The 25254-nt window shown below is 30.2% G+C and overlaps 1 protein-coding gene across 2 annotated transcripts in view; it reads left to right on the top strand.

Moving 5' to 3' along the window:
* LOC145314561 (ATP-sensitive inward rectifier potassium channel 12-like) overlaps window positions 1-25254 on the top strand; it is a 100218-nt gene that overhangs the window by 70969 nt on the left and 3995 nt on the right. For both annotated transcript variants that reach the window (XM_080154530.1, XM_080154529.1), the window contains 8 exons: window positions 1383-1424; window positions 5093-5162; window positions 6318-6416; window positions 8970-9007; window positions 10116-10191; window positions 16047-16090; window positions 19960-20055; window positions 23342-23482. In XM_080154530.1, coding sequence (XP_080010656.1) covers window positions 1383-1424; window positions 5093-5162; window positions 6318-6416; window positions 8970-9007; window positions 10116-10191; window positions 16047-16090; window positions 19960-20055; window positions 23342-23482 — 606 coding nt within the window. The remainder of the gene's footprint in view (window positions 1-1382; window positions 1425-5092; window positions 5163-6317; window positions 6417-8969; window positions 9008-10115; window positions 10192-16046; window positions 16091-19959; window positions 20056-23341; window positions 23483-25254) is intronic.

Here is a 25254-nt window from a genome sequence, read left to right as displayed (position 1 = left end):
ATGATGAAAATCTGTGTATCACCTTTCTTTTATAAATAAGTAAGGTTTTTTGTCTGAAGCGATGGATCTCGTTAACCGCCCAACTAATATTGATCTCCTTTACAGGGAAGCTTCTTATAGGTTCCAGGATTGTTTTAGGCTATTTTATTTTATTTATAAATATATCTGTGTATGATTTTAGGCTATTTTTATGCACCTTCATTTCCTTTAAAATATATAGCTCCTAGATACTAGGGGCACAGCCGCTTGTTGATAATTTTAAAAATGTTAGGTTAACTAATTATCTTAAAGACCTAAAACCAATTCAAGATAAGCTTAAAGATAACCACCATTAAGCTTATATAAATACTAAAAGCCACTCGAATATTTCTGAGATATTTTATTGCAAACCAACTTACTATTCTATTTTATTTGATTGTCAGTATGAACATTCTATTATAGCTGACCACTTGATAAACATTTTGGCTTGTGTCACCGGAAATACATATTTAGGCAATGTACACAATTTTTAGCTCTAAAATACACAATCATACCTAAAAGCTGTTGGATGTTTGTTTGCCTGTGTAATAATATGCTGATAAGATCTCTGAAACGGCTAGATAAATTATTTTTCATTAAAATTCACTTTAATTTCGTCCTTTATATTTATCCCAATAAGTAAAGAACATGCCAGGTATAAAAACTATTTCATGCTCTTTTCAAATTTTCTAATACATTAATTTCTAAAACATTATTTAAACATATTTCTTTCTTTTATTTCTTCTTAAATAACAATATCAAATGCCTTTCTAATGTCAAGGTTACAAAAATTCAACATTTTTCTATAGCAACCCAAGTCTAATGTCTGTAATAGTTGGCAATTAACATTACTAAACCTTTTGTATACTTTTTCTTTATTCTTTATCTTTCTATTTTTCTATCTTTTGGCATGCTGCCATAAAATCATTCTTTATCTAATTGATCTAATCTATCTCTTTTTTCTAATTATTACTCAACGTATTTGTTTTTCTAGAATATTTTTAGTTAATCAATCAATTGATCAAACTTTCTATTCATCAAATTGTTAAATGTCCTCTCCATACAAATATCATAAATATCTCTTTATGCATCTATCTATATGTTTATCTTTTCATTTATACTACTAGCATTATCCCTCTATCTATTGATTTATCTATCTGCCCCTAAAAGCCTCTAGCTGCACTTGAGGTGGTGGGGGGTAAAATTAGATTTATTATCAAAAAGAAAAAGTAAAATTTCCCCTGTGAATTTTTAAAACTTTCCAAGGACCTAAGAGAATGTAGATATCCATCGGTACAGACAGACAGAGATCCTGTTACTTTTCTATAAGGATTTACTATATATTTACGTATCTATCTATTTAGGAATGGTTCTCTTTACTTGGTGTGTAGAATAGGGGATCTCAGGTGAGGCTTAGATTCTTTACAAATCTTTTGCCTATAAAAAATGGACAAAGCCCAAATTGTGTTAAAATTGTGTCAAAAATGATCTATGTGACGTAATAAAATGAGAGAGATGTGAGGAGAAGTGGGTAAGAAAACCCACAAAAAGAGATGGATAATTCCTCATTTTTATTACGTCACATGAATCATTTTTGACACAATTTTAACACAATTTGGGCTTTGTCTAAAACATGACGTCATACAGGCCTACCATTGGTAAATTAAAATGTATACGGGCCTATCATTGGTAATTTAGTCTGTGTATGGACTCATCATTGGTCAATTGTATTGTATGACGTAATTTTTTATAGGCACCTTAAACAGCTTTAAATCTTTTAACTAAACTTTTTATTTAAGTTAATGGGTAATGCTTTAGTCATGGGTTATAATTGGTGCACTGATGAAGTTAAGTATTCTAATTAAGGAATCTTTCAATTTTTATTCGATTAATCAGTTGTTAGATACTGCAACTACTCTATAACTAGTTTATGTATGATTTTATAAGGGATTCTGTAATTTTTTTTATTTTTTTTTTAAATCAAATGTTAATACATGTCAAAAGTAACTTTCGAACATATAATGATGCAACTTTCAAAATAATTGTTTAGAATTAGGTTCAATTATAAATCCATTTACTCTGATATTACATAGAGTAGAATAATGATTCTGATTAACTTGTATTTTTATAAAAATATATGTAGACAGGATGTTTAATGAATAAGGTCCAGGACAACATTTGTCATTTTCTTTACAAGTTGGAAATGACTGTTGGGTTCTTAGATTATTGGCACAATAATGTTACACTAGTATTTTGTCTAGGTCTAGATTATTATATCCAAAGAGAGCAGCAACAACAAAAAAGAAAATTTGTAAAGAAAGCTTAATGAGAAGATGTTCCTTATCATAAAAATGAATATAAACCTTTTAATTAGATTATTATGTATTTTTAAAAGCGAAGCTTTTCTATAATTATTAAAAGCGAAGCTTTTCTATTATTAGGGTCCGTCCGTACGTCCGTCGGATAGCTTTTAGGCATGTTAGACTTGTCCTTTTGATTTCAAACTTTGCAAGGTGATTCCTGTAGTAGTTAGGTACGATTTAGAAAGCGTAGCAACTCTATAATCATTACCAGAATGTCCGTACGTCCATTTTAAACATGTCGATTTTTATACTTTTTAACAACAAATTTTTATGTGATCTAATAATCCGATTAATCTGATTTTTGGTATACTGATTCCTGGGACAACAAAGTACAATATTATAAGCGAAGCAACTCTATAATCAAGTCCTAAAAATGTAAATATGTCCATAATCATTATTCTGTATCTAACAGTTTTTCAACAATTTTACTTACAATTTTGCTTCGACATTTATACATTTATATTTTGATCATTCAGTTCTGACACGTGTTACAAGTGTTAGTGTCCGTTTGTCCTACCGTTTCAGTGCTTCGCTTTTATGGATGTTGTCATCCTTGTTTTTTAATGAAATATGTGATGGTCTTTTGTAGCATGACCGATTTACTGACGGACCAATTAAATTGTATGCTAGATGCTTATGCTTAATCAATTTAGAGATTTTTCATAAAAAAAACATTAAGCAGTGTATTTTAAATAGCAGCAGAGAAAATCAACCTACAATTTCTAAAAAAAAAAAATAGACGGACTGACAGATATTTCGAACAACAGTCCGTTACTGTTACGTAATTACTTACGGTTAGACATTACACACTAAATATAAAGTAGCTGTGCTACTAAGAAATATAACAAACTGACTTTAGAACTGGGCTGCTAGTAATATGGGATGTACTGAATTTTAGTTTCCGAAAGTGTACCTGGCTTCCGCGTCCTATCTCAATATTTACTAGCAAAAAAGCTTTAAACTTCAAAAAAAAATCAAAATTTGAAAAATTTAAATTTTGAATGTATAATGTATAAATCGTTTATACATTAAATTGCTTTTCTCTTTGACCGGAGTAGCTGAAAATAGCGTTTGCAATAATCTGCTGTACAACTTTGGAAATTAGTGAAGAAATAGGCAATCCATTTTCAGTACATCTAATATGGTATAGAAATAGTTTGGCTCACAAATTACGGTCATGAACATTTCCGTGTAACAAGAAAAGAGTCGAGTATCTGCTTTGATTATGTGTTTATACATATCATCAAATAAAAAGATGCTTGCAGCTAAAAAAAAAGTACTTTAAATATCGTTTTTTAGGCACGGGGAGAAAGTCATTAAAAATGAGCATGTGACGTCATAAAAATGACGGATTATTCATCTCTTTTTTGGGGGGGGGGGTTTCTTTCCCACTTCTCCTCTCATCTTCTTCATTTCTATGACGTCACATGCTGATTTTGTTGAGTGGCTTTCTCCCCGTACGTTTTTTTTAGGAATAAGCACGTCCATTTGTTAGATTATTGGTTAAAATATTTAATTTTTATGTTTTTACACATTCAATTTTAATAGTTGATAATAAATACTTTTTTTCTTTAAAATTTATGTAAGAACTTTAGGGTTGGGAGTTAGTATGTCGTCAGTTTAATAGTTTAGTTTTTAAGTAGCGAAGCTAATCTAGAATTGAAATGTTTGTCCATCCATCCTTTAGTCCGTCCTATGAAGAAAATTTGCATTTCTTGGCTTCTATTTAAGATATTCTATTGATTTTAAAAAGATATACAACATGTTTTGTCGGACTTGCAATCATTCTTGTTAGATTATATAAACTATCCATCAGTAAGTTATCAAATGTATTTAGTCAACTTCTTTTTCTTGCGCTATAAGTGAACATACTATTTCCTTGCATGATTGTGAGGACATCTTTTTCTTGTTCGTTTTGTTTAATGATGCGACTTTCTTTATTTACTATTAACTAACTTTTGGACATCTGAGCAGATATAAACAATTCTCTTTACTTAACATCAAATTCATTTTATGTTTATCATATACAAAATTTTAGGTTTCACTATCAGACTTACTTTATTAGTTTTTATCTAAATATCAGATTAAGGCTTACTTTGATAGTCTTATTTATCAACTAGCTTAAGATTTTTAATTTCTGTTTTTGATAGGTTGATGGTTTAAAATAATTTATCACTTTGTTGGATCTTTGTAAATCTTGTCAAATTTTTGTTTATCTTTCTCAGAATCCATATATAAATTTGTCAAGGAATTCAATCGGCTGACAATCGTTTATAAACCACATGTAACTCTCAATTTGAGTATGATAATTAAAGGCCGCACACGGTAAAAACTACAAAACGCTAACTTTTTTTTAGAAATCTAAAAATTGTACCCCAAAACATAATTTAGCAAACTCGCTTTACATGCAGAATGAGTGACAAAACTTTACTTTAAGCATAAATTATTTGTGTTAAATGTAAAAAAAAATGACGTCATTGTAGACATACAGGCCTTATCAATTGCCTGGTTCCCTGTTTGCTGTTAAGGGGTCAAATTATCAAAAAACGAGCCCATAACTATTTTTATTTCCACAGATTGAAACTTACATAGGAAAGCAAGTTTAAAAGCAAATCGTTTATATAATTAGGATCTGTCAGTATGTCCATCCGTCCGTAGCGGTTAGCTCTTAGGCATGTTAGAATTGTCCTATAATCCTTGTTTATTTATAGGCCAACCCATCTTCTTGAATCGCATGTGTCTGGACAAATGGTTAAGAAAGAGGTTACAGAAGAAGGAGAGGTAATTATTATTAACTAATAATGCGTCCGCTAGTTGTTAAAGAGGTATCAGGTTCAAGTAGAATTTACTATGTGTCATTTTAAAGAAAAATATTCATACTGCTTTGATCTAAGGTCTGTTAATATATATATATCAATCTTAAAAGTGATAATAATACCATTGACAGTCGTGATTTCATATTTGAACATGCATTTTTTTTCTTAAATTAAATTTTAGTAACAATGTTGTATACTTAATTCAGAAGTAATAATTTACGTGGCGGACGAAAATTAAGTGGCAAATGTGCGAATTACGTTAAAAGTTCGACTTGTCTTCTTTTTTGTGTTTTAAAATAAATTTTGTCCGCCACAGCATATCACCACATTAAATATACTTTGTCCCTTTTTAGTGAGTAATTCAACAATAAAAAATAGATTTCTTATTAACATAATAACAGTTCGGGAACAATAAAGTAAGAAACTTTACTTAAAAAACTGTATAATATGAGTTATTTAAAATAGATTCAAATGTACAAAGATAAATTCAAATTTTAGCATGAAAAATTTTTATTAGACTAGGAACCCTTCCCCCCAAAAATATAAAATACAATTTTTAAATTGGTTGATGTAAATCTTTAATCTTATATAGACTTAATAATAGGAAAATAATGAGAAAAATAACCCAGCCAAATATTAAAATTCCCTAATACCAATATTGGTGTAATGTTTACAAAGATTTTTTTATATTATAGTGGATTATATGTTAGAGATAAAAAAAAAACAGCAGAGAGGAAAAGACTTCTTCTTATCCATAATGAAAAAAAAATTTCGTTTTTTATGCATTAGGATATTTTTGTTATTTAGGGTCGTCAAACGTAAACAGTCAACAGACACAGCCTAAAGTGTCATGTGTGACGTCATAAAAATACTACGAAAGGAAAGGATGAGAGGAGAAGTGGGAAAGGAAACCCCTAAAAAAGAGATGGATAATAGACATATTATTATGACGTCACACATGACACTTTATGCTGTGTCCAGTTAACACTCCCTAAAGCAATATTAAAAACTTACACATTTGACAACTTAATAGAATTGTATAATAAACATACCGACGGACTAAAATTGATCATTTAACAACAAAACTCTCTAGTAAATATAAATTTTTATTTATCTTTAGGTGATACCTTACCACCTGGAGCGGATGGAGTTTGGAGCGGAGCTGGACGGCACTCAAGACTTTTTCCAAATGTTCTGGCCTATCACAGTCTCACATAAGGAGGGTGACAATTCATAATAATAAGGATTTATTCAATAGAAGATGCTTTTTTAGTATATTATTGGTTTAGCATGCTGCGTCTATTTGAGATTACCTTAGATACTTTAAAAATTATTTAGGTCTTTGATTTCTATATCCTTTTTCGAGAGAGGATGTCTTACCTATTCAATTTTTGGAAAGCTAGAATCTTTTAACCAACCATTTTAAACAATAGGATGATCATTAAAATTAAAGGTCTGAAATCACTGGAACAATTCAAACAAACATTTAAAGTTACCTGCTTTTAATTAAAACAATTTTTATACTTTTCTCTCTTTCTTATAAGTTACATAATCTTGTCATTCATAGCTATCAATTACAGAGTCTATATGGGGAAAACAATCTTATTTCTATCAGAAAAATAAATTAAAAATACATTTCTATTATTGATAAGTGTACTGTAACATGTACTTTATTAGTAGCGAAGCTTTTCCATAATTCACTTTGGCTGTCCGTAACGCTATCAGATTTGCTCAGATGCTATTAAAGCCAGACTCCTGATTTTTCTTGTCAACATCTCATTATAAGGAGAGATATTTGTATAAAACAGCCATAGCAGTCCACTGCTTTGAAGCATCTTTTTAGCCGGTTTATTTTATTTTACTGATTTCTACATATCGTTGCTGTTTTTGGTACAATTTTTTTGTGGGTTACAGTATCAAAATTTAATTTTCCTTTGTTATTTATTTTCGATTTTTATACGAAGATGATTAAAGTCCCTCAACAGATTATGACATCATACGATAGAAAAGCCAATGAGAGGCCAGTATACACAATAATTGACCAATGGTAAAATTTATGCTGGCCTTTCATTGGTTTTTATAGTATGACGTCATAATCTGTTGAGGGACTTTAATCATCTTCTTTTATACATATTTTTATTTTCTCTCTTGCCATTGAAGATTTTAAATTGCTGATTTTTTTGTGAAGGTTCCATTTTCTAAAAAGTATCCGGTATACAATTTTTTTTTGTCTGTCTGTCCATTGGTCATGCAACAAAAGAGTAAATACTATTAATCAAGAAAACAGAGCAAAAAGTAGGTATTTTTTGGCAAATCAGTGAGTAAGCCAATAAAAAAAAATCTGGTAGCGTGACAAAGTGCCTCAAAAATCAGCCTTGTAACGTCCATCTCTTTTTTAGGGGTTTTTCTTTCCCACTTCTTATTTCATCTCCCTCATTTTTATGACGTCACATGGCTGATTTTTGAGACACTTTGTCCCGCTACAAAATCCGTCAATATATAAAGAAGCCATAGCCAATTCAAAAAAACTTAACCTAAGGAAATAACGGACGTACGGTCGTTACCAAATTTTAATGTACATGCAATATTCACATGTTTTATTTAAATTTTGTTTGCTTTCTTACACCGCGACACAGGAAAATCTAAATTTAAAACTAAATTGCCATTTTAATAAAAATGAGAAAACCTATTTTATAAATGTTGAGAATTTTTCTTTACACAATTTACATTTTTCTTCCTCAAATTGTAAATTTTGTGTTTTTATTTATATAATACAAAATTAAACAAAAAGTTTGTTGTTACATAATGTCTCATACCTATATTTTTAGACAAAATGATTGCTAAAATGGAAATATATCTTCATGTCTTAGTAAACAGTGTATTTTTAAAAGCGAAGCTTTTCTATAATTAGGGTCGGTCCGTCCGTACGTCCGTCCGTAACGGATAGCTTTTTTCGTTAATTTAGGCATGTTAGAATTGTCCTATCGATTTCAAATTTTGCATGGTGATTCCTTTAGTAGTTAGGTACGATTTAGAAAGCGTAGCAACTCTATAATCATTACCAGAATGACCGTACGTTCATTTTAAACATGTTGATTTTTCTACTTTTTAACAACACATTTTTATGTGATCTATTCATCCGATTGATCTGATTTTTGTTATATTGATTCCTGGGACAACAAAGTAAAATGTTATAAGCTAAGGAACTCTATAATCAAGTTCTAAATATGTAAGTAGGTCAATAAACATTATCCTGTATAAAGCAGTTTTTCAAAAATTTACTTACAATTTTGCTTCGACTCTTATACATTTATATTCTGATTATTCAGTTCTGACACTATACAAGTGTTAATGTCCGTTTCAGTGTTTCGCTTTTATGGATGTTGTCATCCTTGTTTTATTAAAAATAGATTGAAAAACATTCAGAAATGAAGTTTTAAATTAAGTAGAAAATTAATTGCAAATATTCAATATGTAATGACCTTATTTTCCACATTTTTATTCCAGTATGGCTTCGAAACCGATTCATATCTGCTGGATTAGAACTGGTTCTCAATTTTCTTAGAAAATTAAAATTCTCAAATTAATGCCTTCGGCCTCTCAGTGCTAACAAAACGTTTTTAATCTTATATTTTTTCATTTAAATATCCGCGTAAAGCTGTTTAAAATATGAGAAAATGCGGAAAACGACTATTATTGCAATATTATAATTTTATATTAATGTCCTAAAACAACAGAACTACATATTATAAAATTGCACCCTTTGAAACAGATTGATGAAGAATCTCCACTATATGAAATGTCAGCAAGGAATGTTCAAACTAATTGTGAAACTAAATTGTGATTAATTGAAAATGATTGTTTACAGAAAGAGTAATATATAATTATCACGAGAGACTATTACTAAAAAAACTTAAATTGTTATTATAATTTTTATTGGTTTATTAATCTAGATTAACTATGCGCTAAAAAAAATTACATTTATATTCTTATTTTAGGATAGGTTAGGTTAAATCAGTGTTCTGTAACTTAGGGTGAAGTAACAGATCTATAGCATAGATGTATATACAGAAAAATACCTCCCTTCCTTTTTCAATGACCTTATTCGTCTGCTACCAAATTATTTCCTGCTACTTGGCTGTGTTAATACACACCACAAAAATTTGTTGATTTTTAATGACCCAATTGAAAGACGGTACAAGGACAGTGCGATGGGTAGATACAGCAATTTAACCCTTTCCCTCTCTAGTGTTTTACTCTAATGGTGAAGGAATGGCTCTGGGAAGTAGCTTTAGATTGGAAAGATTGACCAAGAGAGTATCCAGTAGAGCCTTTCATTACCAATGACCCGCAGGATTAGGGCTCCCTATAGGGCCTGGATTGCAATTTTTTTAAAATGGGGAGAGGGTTTTAAGGTACCTTCTTTTCTACCATATGATTACAAAACGAGTATATAACTTTTAGAAAGATGTTAAATTTTTTTTAATTTCTTACTTACATAATTTTTTGTAAATTTTTTAAGAATATCTAATTTATGTCATCATCAATCAAAAACTTTAAACTCTCTTTTACTTTACAGAGTATGGAAGTTAAAGGGACACAGGGGATAAGACAAGGGCTATAAAATATTACTCCCTCTTATATAATTAATTAAAGCTTGGCTAGAGGTTAGGCAAAAAGTAAGGGGAAAAGTTGTAAATTATTAAACCATCATTATCCTTCCTCCCTTAGAGGTTAAGCTAAACTGTATATCTCTATTTTATCCCAGGGAGGAAGGGAGGGGACAATGGATCTAAAATTCATATTTCTGACAGTTTTGGATTTTGGGTACCAGACGGACAGACAGATGGACATTTTCGAATTATAGAGTAACTACAATAAGATAAAACACAATTTTTGAACATACATTTTTGAACAGAGATATCTCCCAAAAATCTTTTGAAATTATACTCACCATGGAGGGCATTACACCCGAGACTGGTAATACAATACAGGTGGGGTAATCTGTTAATTTTAAAAGCGTAGCTTCTCTATAATCTGTCCGTAACGGTTAGCTCTTTTCTTTGATTTAAACAGGTTTGAATTGTCCTATCAATATCAAACTTTGCATGATGATTCCTATAGCAGTTAGGTATGTCTTAGAAAGCGCAGGAACTTACCAGAATCGTTACCAGAAAGTCTGTACGTACATATCAAACATGCTGATTTTTAACTATTTTGTAAAAAAAAATTGTATGTTGAAATTATCCGATTCATATTTTGGTATACTGATTCCTATTACAACAAGGTACAATGTAACAAGCGAAGCATATACATAAGTATGTCTTTAAATTTACTTACAATTTTGTTAAGATTATGCATTAATGTTCTGCTTATTCAATCTTACACTCTACAAGTGTTTATGGTCGTTTGTCCTTCTATTTCGGATGGACATCCTTACTATATCTATTATATATTTTTCTTTCTATGTCTATTGTCTGTCTATCTAATTTGAGGACATCCTTACTATATCTATTATATATTTTTCTTTCTATGTCTATTGTCTGTCTATCTAATTTGAGGACATTACACCTGTGACTTTTAGTACTATATAGGTGTGATGATCTATGAATTTTATATCTATTATCTATCTAGTTTCCTATGTCTATTGTATTTCTAATTTGAGGACATTACGCCTGTGACTAATAATACATTAGAGGTGTGGTTCTCTATTATTTTATATCTATTATCTTTCTTTCTATGTCTATTGTCTGTCTATCTAATTTGGAGGACATTACACCTATGACTAATAATACAATACAGGTGTGGTTCTCTAATATTTTTATATCTATTATCTATCAATCTTTCTATGTCTATTGTCTGTCTCATTAATTTGAGGAAATTACACCTGCGACTAATAATACAATACAGATGGTGTTCTTTATTATTTTGATATCTATTATCTATCTATCTTTCTATGTCTATTGTCTGTCTAATTTGAGAACATTACACACCGAGAATGGTAATACAAAACAGGTGGGGAAATTTATTATTTTTATATCTATCATCTATCTTACTTTCTATGTCTATTGTCTGCCTCTTTTATTTGAGGACATTACACCTGTACTGGTAATACAATACAGGTTGGTAATCTATGAATTTTATATCTACTATCTATCTTTATTTCTATATCTAATGTCTGTCTCTCTAATTTGAAAACATTACACCTGTGACTAATAATACAATACATGATCTTTTTATTCTATTGTCTGTCTAATTTGAGGACATTACACCTGTCACTTATCTAATAATAAAGGTGTGGTAGTCTAGTATTTTTATATCTACTATCTATCTAGTTTTCTATGTCTATTGTCTGTCTAATTTGAGAACATTACACCTGTCACTTACACCTGTGACTAATAATACAATACAGGTGTGGCAGTCTATTATTTTTATATCTACTATCTATCTAATTTTCTATGTCTATTGTCTGTTTCTCTAATTTGAGGACATTACACCTGTGACTGGTAATACAATACAGATGTGGTAGTCTAATATTTTTAACTCTACTATCTTTCTAGTTTTCTATGTCTATTGTCTGTCTATCTAATTTTGAGGACATTACACCTGTGACTAATAATACAATACAGGTGTGGTAATCTAATATTTTATATCTACTATCTATCTGTCTTTCTATGTCTATTGTCTGTCTAATTTGAGGACATTACACCTGTCACTTATCAAACAATAAAGGTGTGGTAGTCTAGTATTTTTATATCTATTATTTATCTAGTTTTTTTTGTCTATTGTCTGTCTAATTTGAGAACATAACACATGATACTTGTAATATTTACAATAGAGGTGTAGATATCTATTACTTTTATATCTACTATCTAATTGGAGTACATTACGCCTGGGACTGGTATTACAATAGAGGTGTGGTAATCTATTATTTTTATATCTACTATCTTTCTAGTTTTCTATGTCTATTGTCTGTCTATCTAATTTTGAGGACATTACACCTGTGACTAATAATACAATACAGGTGGTGTTCTCTAGTATTTTTATATCTATTATCTATCTATCTATCTATGTCTATTGTCTGTCTATCTAATTTTGAGGACATTACACCTGTGACTAATAATACAATACAGGTGTGGTAATCTAATATTTTATATCTACTATCTATCTGTCTTTCTATGTCTATTGTCTGTCTAATTTGAGGACATTACACATGTCACTTATCTAACAATAAAGGTGTGGTAGTCTAGTATTTTTATATCTATTATTTATCTAGTTTTTTTTGTCTATTGTCTGTCTAATTTGAGAACATAACACATGATACTTGTAATATTTACAATAGAGGTGTAGATATCTATTACTTTTATATCTACTATCTAATTTGAGTACATTACGCCTGGGACTGGTATTACAATAGAGGTGTGGTAATCTATTATTTTTATATCTACTATCTTTCTAGTTTTCTATGTCTATTGTCTGTCTCTCTAATTTGAGGTCAAAACACCTGTGACTTATAGTACTATACAGGTGTGATGATCTATTATTTTTATATCTACTATCTATCTAGTTTTCTATGTCTATTGTCTGTCTATCTAATTAGAGGGCATTACACCCGAGACTGGTAATACAATACAGGTGTGGTAATCTATTATTTTTATATCTACTATCTATCTAGTTTTCTATGTCTATTGTCTGTCTATCTAATTTGAGGAAATTACACCTGTCACTTATTTAATAATAAAGGTGTAATAGTCTATTATTTTTATATCTATTATCTATCTTTCTTTATATGTCTATTGTCTGTCTCTCTAATTTGAAAACATTACACCTGTGTCTGGTAATACAACACATCTTTCTATGTCTATTATCTATTGTCTGTCTAATTTGAGATCATTACACCTGTGACTGATAATACGATACAGGTGTAGTAATCTATTATTTTTATATCTATTATGTATCTAGTTTTCTATGTCTATTGTCTGTCTATTTAATTTGAGGATATTACACCCGAGACTGGTAATACTATACAGGTGTAATCTAGTTAGCTCTTTCCTTTAATTTAAACAGGTTTGAATTGTCCTATCGATATCAAACTTTGCATGATAATTCCTATATCAGTTAGGTATACAGCGCAGGAACTCTATAATCATACCAGAAAGTCTGTACGTCCATTTTAATCATGCTGATTTTTTACTTTTTTGACAAAAAAATTTTGTATGTTAAAATTATCCGATTCATATTTTGGCATACTGATTCCTATTACAACAAGGTACAATGTTAAAAGCAAAGCATATACATAAGTATGTCTTTAAATTTGCTTACAATTTTGTTAAGATTATGCATTAATGTTCTGCTTATTCAATCTTACACTCTACAAGTGTTAATGTTCGTTTGTTATTTCGGAGCCTCGCTTTTATGGATATTAAACTCCTTACTATATCTACTATCTATTTTTTTTCCTTTGTCAAATTGTCTTTTGCCTGTCTATCTATTTTTTAGGACATTACACCTGTGACTAATCGTACAATGCAGGTGTGGTTTTCTATTATTTTTATATCTACTATCTTTCTAGTTTTCTATGTCTATTGTCTGTCTCTCTAATTTGAGGACATAACGCCTGAGACCGGTAAAACAATACAGGCGTTGTAGTCTATTATCTTTATATCTATCATCTATCTTTCTTTCTATGTCTATTGTCTGTCTATCTAATTTGAGGACATTACACCTGTGACTTATAATACTATACAGGTGTGGTTCTCTATGAATTTTATATCTACTATATATATAGGTATTTCTATGCCTATTGTCTGTCTAATTTGATGACATTACGCCTGAGACTGGTAATAAAATACAGGTGTAGTAGTCTATTATTGTTATGTCTACTATCCATCTAGTTTTTATGTCTATTGTCTGTCTCTTTAATTTGAAAACACTACACCTGTGACTAGGAATACAATTCAGGTGTGATAATCTATTATTTTTATATCTTATATCTGTCTATTTAATTTGAGAACATTACACCCGAGACCGGTAATACAATACAGGTGTGGTTCTCTATTATTTTTATATCTATTTATCTTTCTTTATTTGTCGATTGTTTTTCTCTCTAATTTGAGGATATTACACCTGTGTCTGGTAATAGATTACAACTGTGGTAGTCTATTATTTTTATATCTACTATCTATCTTTCTTTCTATGCCTATTGTCTGTCTATCTAATTTGAGGACATTACACCTGTGCTGGTAATACAATACAGGTGTGGTTGTCTAAATATGTAGTAGCTTCTCTATAATTTACTTAGTCTGTCTATCCGTAGGAGGAAATGTGATTTTCTCGGCTGCTGTTCAAGGTAGACGACTGATTTTTTATGAAGATTCCTTGTAACATTGAACGACTAATATATGATTTTTTTGTCCTTTGGTCTGTTAGCCATGCTACAAATAGGAAAAAAATATAAAAATACATGAGAAAGGTTTTGTGATTTTTTCCCCAATAAATGCATTCTTGATTTTAACATATGCTCTTTATTTAATACTTATATTTACGGGAACTTTTGTTTAATGAAATCTTCCAATTTTTAACATTTACAAAACAGCCTGCTTTATTGCATCAAGATCCATGACAGATCATTATAGGAAATAAATTTTTATTATGAGCTCAAGTTTTCCAAGCTATTAATGTTTAAAACTCATAGTGCTCCAATAATTCTTAATAAACTCTCATTGACCAGAACGATAAGACCCATTATTTTACTGTATGAAGAATAAATTCTTTTTTTTATTTCATGTTGCTATTTGAATTATATTGAAGAATTAAATTTCTATCTATAAGACCGAAAATTTATATTTATATTATAGTAAATAAAAGAAAACTTAGTTTTGAAAATAATTTGATACTAGCGATACGTGCGTAATGTGGTCAGATATTGAACTAAAATTTAACAGTTAACTAAACATTTTAACCCATTCAGGACGATAATTTGAAATAAAGAATAGAATAGGGTTAATAGTTAGAATTCAGATAACCAAAAGAAAGTAAATAAAAAATTTAATAAACCTAGCCAATAGCGAGATAATTATATCGAGCCCAACTCTAGTATCTATATATCTTATATATATTTAAAACTTTTTTTATGTGTCAAATCTTGCATTGACATAAATATAGAAATAAAATGTGATCTCATTTTAAAATTTTCTTTAGTCAGCAGATATAGCTATAAATTCTACTATAACTGTAATTTTTAGAATATTGAAAGTAGAATAGCTTATTCTATATACTAATAAAATCTTTTTCAATATTTAAAGTTAGATTAAAAAGAACAAGGAATATGCAAGTTTTGCCACTAATTTTTCAGCTAGTTAATGATTTGATTTCAACCCATCAAATAAGATACATATATATTTTGTCTGATGAAATATATTTTTTGATCTTGTGGTAAAATATAGGATCTAAGGACTATGAAAAAAAAATTCTAATCTTATACTTATTTTTAGCAAAAATTTCGATTTTATCTGAAATATTTTTCCTCTAACTTTTGTGCCAGTCAATGCTCTTATAGGATAACAATATATTCTAGAAAAAACGTTCTCAGATAATATAGAAATCTTAAGGACAATGAACGATAAATTCATCCCCTATTGTGATAAACAAAATTACCCCTGGTAAAAAATTAAATTTTTTGGTTTAAAACTTTGAACACTTCTTGTATGAATCTAATAAATCAAATTTCATAAAAGTTTTTAGGCTAACAAATAAGAACACGCGTTGCAATTTTAATTTACAGTGTAATGTTCCCTCTCTCCCTGAATAATATATGTATTACTCTGCATAAAAGGATACTATGTTGCAGGTTCGAACCTCCTACCTTCCTAATGAAATTCTGTGGGGATACAGGTCAGTACCTCCGTAGCAAAGCTACTCTACTCTACACGTAATTTTCAGTCAGTTTGTTGGTCTAACACTAATTTATGTAGACTTATCCTATTATATAAAGTAGTAAAGTTTTTTGTCTGTAGTTAAGGATCTCGCTAACTGCTGAACCAATAGTGTTCTCCTTTACAGTAAAGCTTTTTATAAGTTCAGAGAAGGTTTTTAACTATTTTGGGGATGGTTGACCATAATTCTCACTTTAACGTTGTACCGCTGCAATGACTGAAATAAAACTTCCATATTGAACTGCCTTACCTTTAAACTGACAAATTATTGAAGAAATGCAGGACTATTACAAAAAAGAGATACTGTTTGATTGGCTTTTTAGGACCTTGTCAATTACCTAACAATAGTAAAAAAAGCTTTACCTTTTATGCCCCTAACAGCTTTAAAAAATAACATAATTTAAAATGAAAAAATTTGTATGTTATTATGAAAGACCATATAAAAAAATGCAAAATTAGTTCAAACAGGCTAAATTTTGCAGTCATTACTATAAAAAAACTAACATTTTCATAAACTTTGAACATTTTTGTCCTAGTCATAGATTAACTGCACTTCTTATAGTGATATAAATCTTTAACTTGGTTTAATTCAGCCTTCTAGAAATCTTTTCTGTGTAAAAGTTTTATAGGATTCCAACATAAAATATTCATAAATGAGGTTAGAAGAACCCGGGTTCAAGTATAGAATATAGATATTAGGGGGGAGTTTTTAAAATCATACGATATATGATGAACAGCTAAGCTAAGCAAAAATAGATTTATTATTACTTAGATGTTGCACCAGATTTTCATGTACTCATATAAAGTGAAACACGAAGTGGACTTAAAAAATAATTCCTCCCTTCCATCTCCTTTACCATATCCCCTCCCCTCCTACGAACTGACCAATAATTGAGTTCCATGTTAACAATCTAATTTAATTAATATATTCTATATCGGGACCATGTCTGCAAGTCATTTAAGTTAGTCAGCCAAACAAAACTTCGATGGACCTATCTAAGGAGAACCATATCTACTAAGATTTGCTAATTTTAGATATAAAAAAATAAACTTTATTAGAACACATATAGTTTACACAAATCAAAAGTTTGCCTCAGATAGTTCAAACATTCTAAAAGATTTGAAATTTGGTAAAAGTTTTCAGGGTAATTGGAAAAGTAGTTCATTTTATTTGTTTTTTCCTAACCTACTTATTTGTACAATCTTTTAAACAAGGGTGGACTTAGCTCAAATGTTGGGCAGTTGAATAGATGAATCCTTATATAAAAGTAACATGATCTGTGTTTGTGTCAGTCTGTCTGTACCAAAGGATCTCACTAACTGCTGAACCGATATAGTTTCCTTTACAATGTAGCCTCTAATTGGTCCTTGGAAGGTTAATATCTATTTTGAGGGTACCATCAAGAACCATTCATAGAATCACAAAAAAATATTGACTTACTGGACTTCCCTTCCCACAAGAATGCCGAAACTTTTTCTTTTGAAAAAACAGAGCCTATACAAAAAGACACGACTTGAAGATAAGAAGATCTATAAAGTATATTAAATTTTTAGATTGAGAATGTTTTTTTACAGTGTAAGAAAAGCCATTAAGAATGAGATATTTGAGACAAATATATCCATTAACTTAAAGATTTGCACTTTAAAGTTTTGATAAAATTATAAATTAATACACTGTAAAATTTGAAAAAAATCAAATTTCATAATTTAAATTTTGGTTGTTTATAAAGTATAAGCTTTGAAGATAATATTAGACTAAAAATTTGAAATAAGGAAAATATCTTTTTACAGTTTAAAGAAATTTTATACACCATTAAACATAGATACATTGAGATCAGTATACTGTTAAAAATAATTTTTTTTTTAGCATCAGATAATACTATATATTCTTCACATTAATGTATAGTATCAATCCGTACATTATAGGAAAAAAACCTTATTACGATACAAGGAAGATTCCAATACTGTATTGAGTAATACTTAGTGTTCTATGGAGTAACATGTAGTACTAAATAATGTATTTGTCTGTATAGTATTATCCAATACGCTCTTTGGAATAATATTCAATACGGTAGAAGTAAGTTTTTAATACTCTCCTTTGCAATTTTTGATACCCTCTATCATAATTTTTGATACTCTGTAGAGTATGAAACTGTTTTACTTTGGATGAAAGATCAGTTTATAATATATGATTATTATATGTACATATACATTTTGTTATATCAACAAACATACCAAGCAGAGCAATAAAACATTAATTTAAATGTAAATTTAGTAAAAAAAATGACTTTAAAGATGTTTAGGACTAAACATGATCCTTAAAAATAAAAACTATGGTCAGTCATAATTACAAAAATCAAAACTATAAATCTGAGCATAAATAGTAACATTTCATCTTTGTCTAAAACGACCAAGCAGAAACACTTCCATGAGAGGTGTGCACGAATGGTGTCTGTTTCAATTATTCTTTACAGTACAGATTCGTACCCTAGAACGTATGAATAGTTACTACTTTAATAAACCATTCTCTTGCGTATTGTCTGATACTCTACAGCGTATGTAATAGTACTAAATTATAAAACATTTCTACAGCGTATTTTCCAGTACACTAGAGTGTATCAAATAGTACTATTTTAATAAACATTTCTGTAGCGTATTTTCCAGAGCTTGATCTTCAAATCGTTTATAGGTGATTTAAACCGGGGCGATTCATTCAGCGCACCATCAAATTATTAAATACCAATCTTTAAATCGAATTTGCATGGGCGATTTGGATCAGGCAGTGGCGCCGTACCGGCGCGTCAATGCCACTCACCGAGTGGCATTGACAGTTCAAATAGGGGTGAATCATATGTAATAAATGGATATTTTTTTTAAATACTTTAATATTTTATTACAAAACTATCGAGAAAACATTTTTATAGTTATTTTTAAAATAAATTATATATTAATGTTTTATATAAAATACCATACTGACACGGCATTTTATATAAAATACCTTACTGACACGCCTTAAGTAATAAAGTTGTACTGGCGCAGATCGATATTTTAGTGAGTGCGCAAGCGATCTAAAAATACCGCGCTGAAAATCTTTTAAAAATCAATGTTTTATAGGTGCGCTGTGGCTCACCACCAGCGCACTTACGGTTCACCTCTGAATCGCCCCGATTCAGCGCACCATAAAAAAGATTTAAAGATCCAGCTCAGTATTGTAGAGCGTATCAATCGATACTAAAAAAATGTATGGGTTCTGTATAGTAATAATTATTGTGTTATATAGTATTACATAGTGTTATATATTAATTATATAGTTGTAGCGTACTTACGGTTCCAATACTCTCCAGAGTATCAATTGATACTAAATAAAAAAATTATTTTTAACAGTGTATATATATATACAAGATAACTGTAAGGGATTTGAAATTCATCGAAATAAAGCAAAAAAACTTTATACAAGTAAAAATGGTCATCATTGAGACTTAAGATACAATTTTCATGTCTTTTCTTACAATATAATGTTTTTTTACACATTAAATGCATTACAGCCGCATATAAAAACCAGGGCTCGGCAACCGCGCGTCAGCCGCGTGTAGGCCTCAGTAAAATCGTTATAATATAATTTTAATCCAGCTTGATGTCGTAAACCTGATCCTAAACAGACAATCCATCTTTATGGAATATTATTTTCGCCAAACTAGTGGGTTTAAATTTGAGGCTTATGCCTGGCTGATGCGCGGCTGTTGAGCCCTGATTAAAGCAGTTTATCCAATGTATTAGGATTTGTTCACGAATGACGTTAAGGTTCACAATAATTATTTTTTATTTTAGATTTGACCATTCTTGTGTCTCGTATGACAAGGCTATGGCCAAGTACGCAGTGTCTCTCACCTCTCTTAATAAGTTCAACCAAGATAAAACACCCAGGTAAGTTTAATCTCCTATGGATGACTTCATTCTTGTTATTTTAAGAGTGAAGCTTTTCTATAATTAGGGTCTTAAGTCCGTATGTAACAGTTAGCTCTTATCATTAATTTTAACATGTTAGCTTTGTCCAATTTCAAGCTAGGCATGTTGATTCTTGTAATAGTTAGGTAAGATTTAGAGAGCTTAGTAACTTTAAAATATAAATAAGTATATCCTTATCAGTATTCTGTATTTAAGCAATATTGCAACAAATTTACATTGAATTTTATTTATACTTATAAATCTATATTCTGCTTCTTAAGTTATGACACTCTACAATATATATCTGCTATATCTGCTGCAAGTAACTTCACACCTAGCATCTAAGGGCTTTGTATTTTAAAAGGTAGAAAAGACAGAAACATAGCCTATACCCCACTTAAGACATAAATCTAGAAATGAAATTGCCTGTTACCATCCCATGATCTTTGTAAAGATTTTATTTAATGTATAACTCAAAAAATCTTACTACTTTGTATAAAAGGATAATTGACTTATTTATTATTACTTGCTACGCCCCTAGTTTCCTCTTCAAGTACTTAAGGTTAGGGAGACTAAGTCGATTTTCAATTTTAGTATTTAAAAAGAAAAGCAAAAAAATAGATTTAGTAAGACTGTAGAAGTGCAATGATTTTTAACTTTTGACTCGAATGCAAAGGAAAAATCCACCAAGATAAATGTATTTCTGTTGAATGATGAATGGTTCCCCCAAACACCACTGAAAATTATGTATGCATCTTTCGCAGATTTACTTACAAATGGTAAAATTCATGAAAAAGGATCATTGTTTTCTTGATTTCTTTTTAAAATTTTAATTTTGTTTATTTTTGGGTTTTAGTAAATTTTAAACAACAACTATTTATTTTTGTTTGGAGGTCCTAACTGAAACACTTTTAATAGATATTTATCACATCGTATTAAAGACAGCTCTCCGCGAATATTAAAATGAAAGATTATGAGATTAAAACCAATTTTGACAGCCCAGATGGGCCAAAGACCCGGGCTAAAAAAAACTGCTATGAATTGTATGATTTTTATTTTAATATTTGTTTTAAATTTACTGTAATACAATTCTATACATGATCTTTCAGTATGGCTGAGAACCGATTCTAATCCATTGGATATTAATCGGTTTCCAAGCCATACTGGAATAGTTCTTTGGTCATTACAATATTATTATAGTTCTAAATCTTCATCTTTCCTGCTTCAGGAATCAAATTCACCATAGTATCAAATTGACGTTATATTAAAGGTTATTAAAGTTTTCATTTCATTCTAGATTTTCTTTCATCTTTACCTCTTTATAACCTAATTTTTAAATTTTATACTTCAAATATTTCAAAATAAGCTTTAAAATTTATATATGCATTTTCAAAATAGAAATTATGAAAAGAGAAAAGAGAAAACAACATCCATAAGAGCGAAGCTCTGAAATGGTAGAACAAATAAACATCTTTTAGAGCGTAAGAACTGTAAAAGTAGAATATAAATGTAAAAGTTTAAACAAAATTGTATGTAAATAATTTGCAAGACTGTTTAAATACAGGTTACTTTTTTAGGACATAATTACATTTTTAGGACTTGATTATAGAGATACTTATAGATATTCAAAAACATATGAATAGATTGATTATATCACAGAAACAATTGTTGTTAAAAAGCAACATGTTTTAAACATTTACTCCTAAAAGTCTATACACATAAGTTGGTTTCTAGTACCCTACAAAAGACAATCATCGTTATAAAGAAAGTGAGAGAATTCAGAATAGCATCAACAAATTGTCAAATAAGTAAAAACTGGCAAAGTTTATCATATATTCATTGTATGTTTTGTATAATATCATCAGAGTTTTTTTCCAAACTGCCGCCAATATTACAACCGGCAAGTGTCCTAATGTGCTGTTTTAGACACCAAGCACACAGCAGGCTTAATTGTTAATTGTTTGTTTTTGTAATTGGTTAAAAATTTGTTAGATCTGAAGAATCAACCTACCATAACCTATGTAGGAAATAAATTTCAGTATAATTTATATTTTTAATACTGTTAATATAAACTGACCATAAAAAATTTGCTTGATTCACTTCACTGAGAGATGCGATTGGTAATGAGTATTATTATTTACTTGAAATATATTTCGAAATGATAAAGTAGACTTTCTCCTTTTAGATTGGCTTGAGAAAGATTTCTAACTGAATAATGTTAATATTACCCTATACTATACAAGAAAAAGAATTATTGCCTAACTATATAAATCATGAAAAAAGATTCAAAAACTCTAAGAAGAAAAAAGAATTCATATAATTCTTCTTCTTTTCAAGCAAGTACAATTGTTTTCATCACTGCAGCGACAGAAAGATTAAGCTTTATTTTATTATTCTAATCTTATACGTCCAAGGGTGAGGTAAACGGGTGTTTACCCCCCTCAAACATTGAAAACCGTCATCCCCCCCCCCTTCTCATTAATAAAAAAATACATAAGTGTACCCCCTCCCCTCAAACCTTTAAAATACATCATTTACAACCCTCAAAATAAAAAGCTTGGACGTCCATATATCCAATAATATCCAATAACAGCTCTGCTGCAAGCATCTTTGTTGTGCATGCAGTCGAGACAACGTAAAGAGGCACCAAAAATGACGTCATACAATAAAGTTGACCAAAGAGAGGCCAGTATACTCTGTAATTAATTGACCAATTGTAAAATTTATACTTGCCTCTCATTGGTTATTTTATCTTATGACGTCATATTTTTGGTGCCACTTTACGCTGTCTCCAAGCAGTCGTTTAGTGGTGGACAAACTGCTGGACAAAATTACGCACCCAAGTTGTAGAGTAGCTGAGCATATGACAAAGAACTTATTTTGTGGGATTTAGTGAGGTGCAAAGCCGATTCCAATGCGAAAATAAATTGAAGGGATGAAAAATTGATCTTTCTTTCTTTTTGTGGAAATTAGAATTGTTTTTAACAAACTTTTATTGCAGAATGTATATAAGTTTTTTTTATCACAGAAATACTTTTACCTTCAGATGAGTAAAAGTAAATTTTTGGGGCGATTTCTCATGAGAGGGCGGAGATACTCTCCCAAAAAATAGTTATAAACATTCCCTGTACCTATAAGAGGCTTTAGACTTGGTCAATAATGGCTAGTCAACCGAGGCTACAGATATGTTATATTGAACAACAAAACTATTGCTTCAAAAAATAAATCATTTTAAAGACTTTAAATTCTACTTCAATTAATTCAGATGCAGTGCCAAGGAGTGGGAGGAGATGAAGGCCAAGCGGGCCCTGGAGGTTGCCAAGGAGATTGAGCTGATCGAGTCCAGCATAGTGAACAACACCCAAGAGACTGATAATGAAGAGGAACATTTAGGAGAACAGGACAGGTAGATATTTTGTCAATACAAAGCTGGATCTTTAAATCATTTCAATGGTGCGCCAAATCGGGGTGAGCCAACTTTCCACCAATGAGAGCACAGCATTTTACGAAATGACGCACTGTGATTGGCTGAAATTAGGCTCACCCCGATTTGGCGCACCATTGAAATGATTTAAAGATCCAGCTCAGATAAACAGACACAGATCCTGTTACTTTTATATACGGATATTTAAGAGTGCTTTTTATTCTACATTAAAAAGGGTTTTTACGTAAGCATGCCATTTATTACTTAACCCTTAACGGTCGGGGGGGGGGGGGCGTTGAACGCCCCCCCATCCGGTTTTTTCTATCTCATTTTCTGTGTGTGAAAGATAAAGAGCCCAAACTGCTTGACTTTTTAAGTATGGGTATGACACATAACTGAGAGTTGGAATTTTTTGAATATCTCCATCCTGGCGGGCACAGGATGCCAGCAAACCTGGCAGGGTCATCCAGGTAAAGAACTAAACTATTTTTTCGACTTAAACAAAGCATTTTATCTTACCAAAATACTAAAATATCCTCTAGTAGTACATCCTCATATTAAATACAGGTGTTCAAGTCAATTTCAGGTTCCAGGTATGATCCTCCAGGTCTCCAGAAATCTTTAAAAGGCTCCTGTGGCCGCAATTTTTGACTTAGAGACTTCAAATTTTAAACTTAAGCTTTTCTTACATGTATACATAATGTATTTAAATTTTATAAAGATCCGCCGCGGTTTTCCCGCCGACCGCCGACTGCGGCAGCTGGCAGCTGCCAAGTACAACTGCGGCCGCTGAAATTTATGTTTTGATATTTCAAATATAAAATTTACATAAAAATAAACATTTTCTGCAAAAAAAATTTCTTCTAGCTTCAAAAATAAAAAAATTACAGCCGTTTGAAATTTTTAAGTAAAAAAGAACCTAAAAACAAAGGTTGTTAAATAAAAGGGTGAAGGAAGCGAAAATTGACCTTGACTTACTTAAGGTCGGAAATTCATCAGTAGGAACTGAGATAATAAGGGGGGCGTTGAACGCCCCCCCCCCCCCCCGACTGATTAAGGTGCGGCAAGGGGCCCGACTGTTAGGGGTTAATATTTTTTTTAAATCTCCAATTTTAATATTCGAACGTTTTTGTTAATAATAATTGAGCTAATATAGATATTAGTCAGAATAGATATTATGTCTTGTTTTGCTCTTTAGACGAAGGACATAAATACAAAGAAATGGGGGAGGGGGGTAATTCATAGGAACATTTACAGGCATAACTTATTAACATGCACAAAAAGATATATAAGTTTTCCGGAATTTTAATGTTAGGGGGAGATTTGAAATCTGCATCAAATTTTAAGGATTTTTTTTATAAAATTCGTTTTTTGTATAATTCTTTATCTAAAAGCGGAAATGCATTTTAAGTTAATTAATTTTGACCAATAGGATAGGTGGATTTTAAACTACCTGCGCACTAATTGGTTGAATGATGTACGCCATCCAATCAGAGCGCAGATTTTTTAAATCCACCAATCACAGATGCCAAAATGAATTAACTTAAATTGCATTTCCGCTTTTAGATAAAGAATTATAGAAAAAATGAATTTTATAAAAAATTCTCAAAATTTGATGCAGATTTCAAATCTCCCCCTAACTTTAAAATTCCGGAAAACTTATATATCTTAATGCACAATCAGAATATAATAGAATATATAACTTATTAACAAATGCAATACATTTAATTATCAAATATACATAATAAATCATA

Source organism: Acartia tonsa, chromosome 3 (genome assembly GCF_053477335.1).
Source record: "Acartia tonsa isolate MP-2025a chromosome 3, ASM5347733v1, whole genome shotgun sequence".
NCBI lineage: Eukaryota > Metazoa > Arthropoda > Copepoda > Calanoida > Acartiidae > Acartia > Acartia tonsa.
The sequence above is the reverse complement of the archived record's forward strand: the minus strand, read 5'-3'. Positions and strand labels throughout refer to the sequence as shown.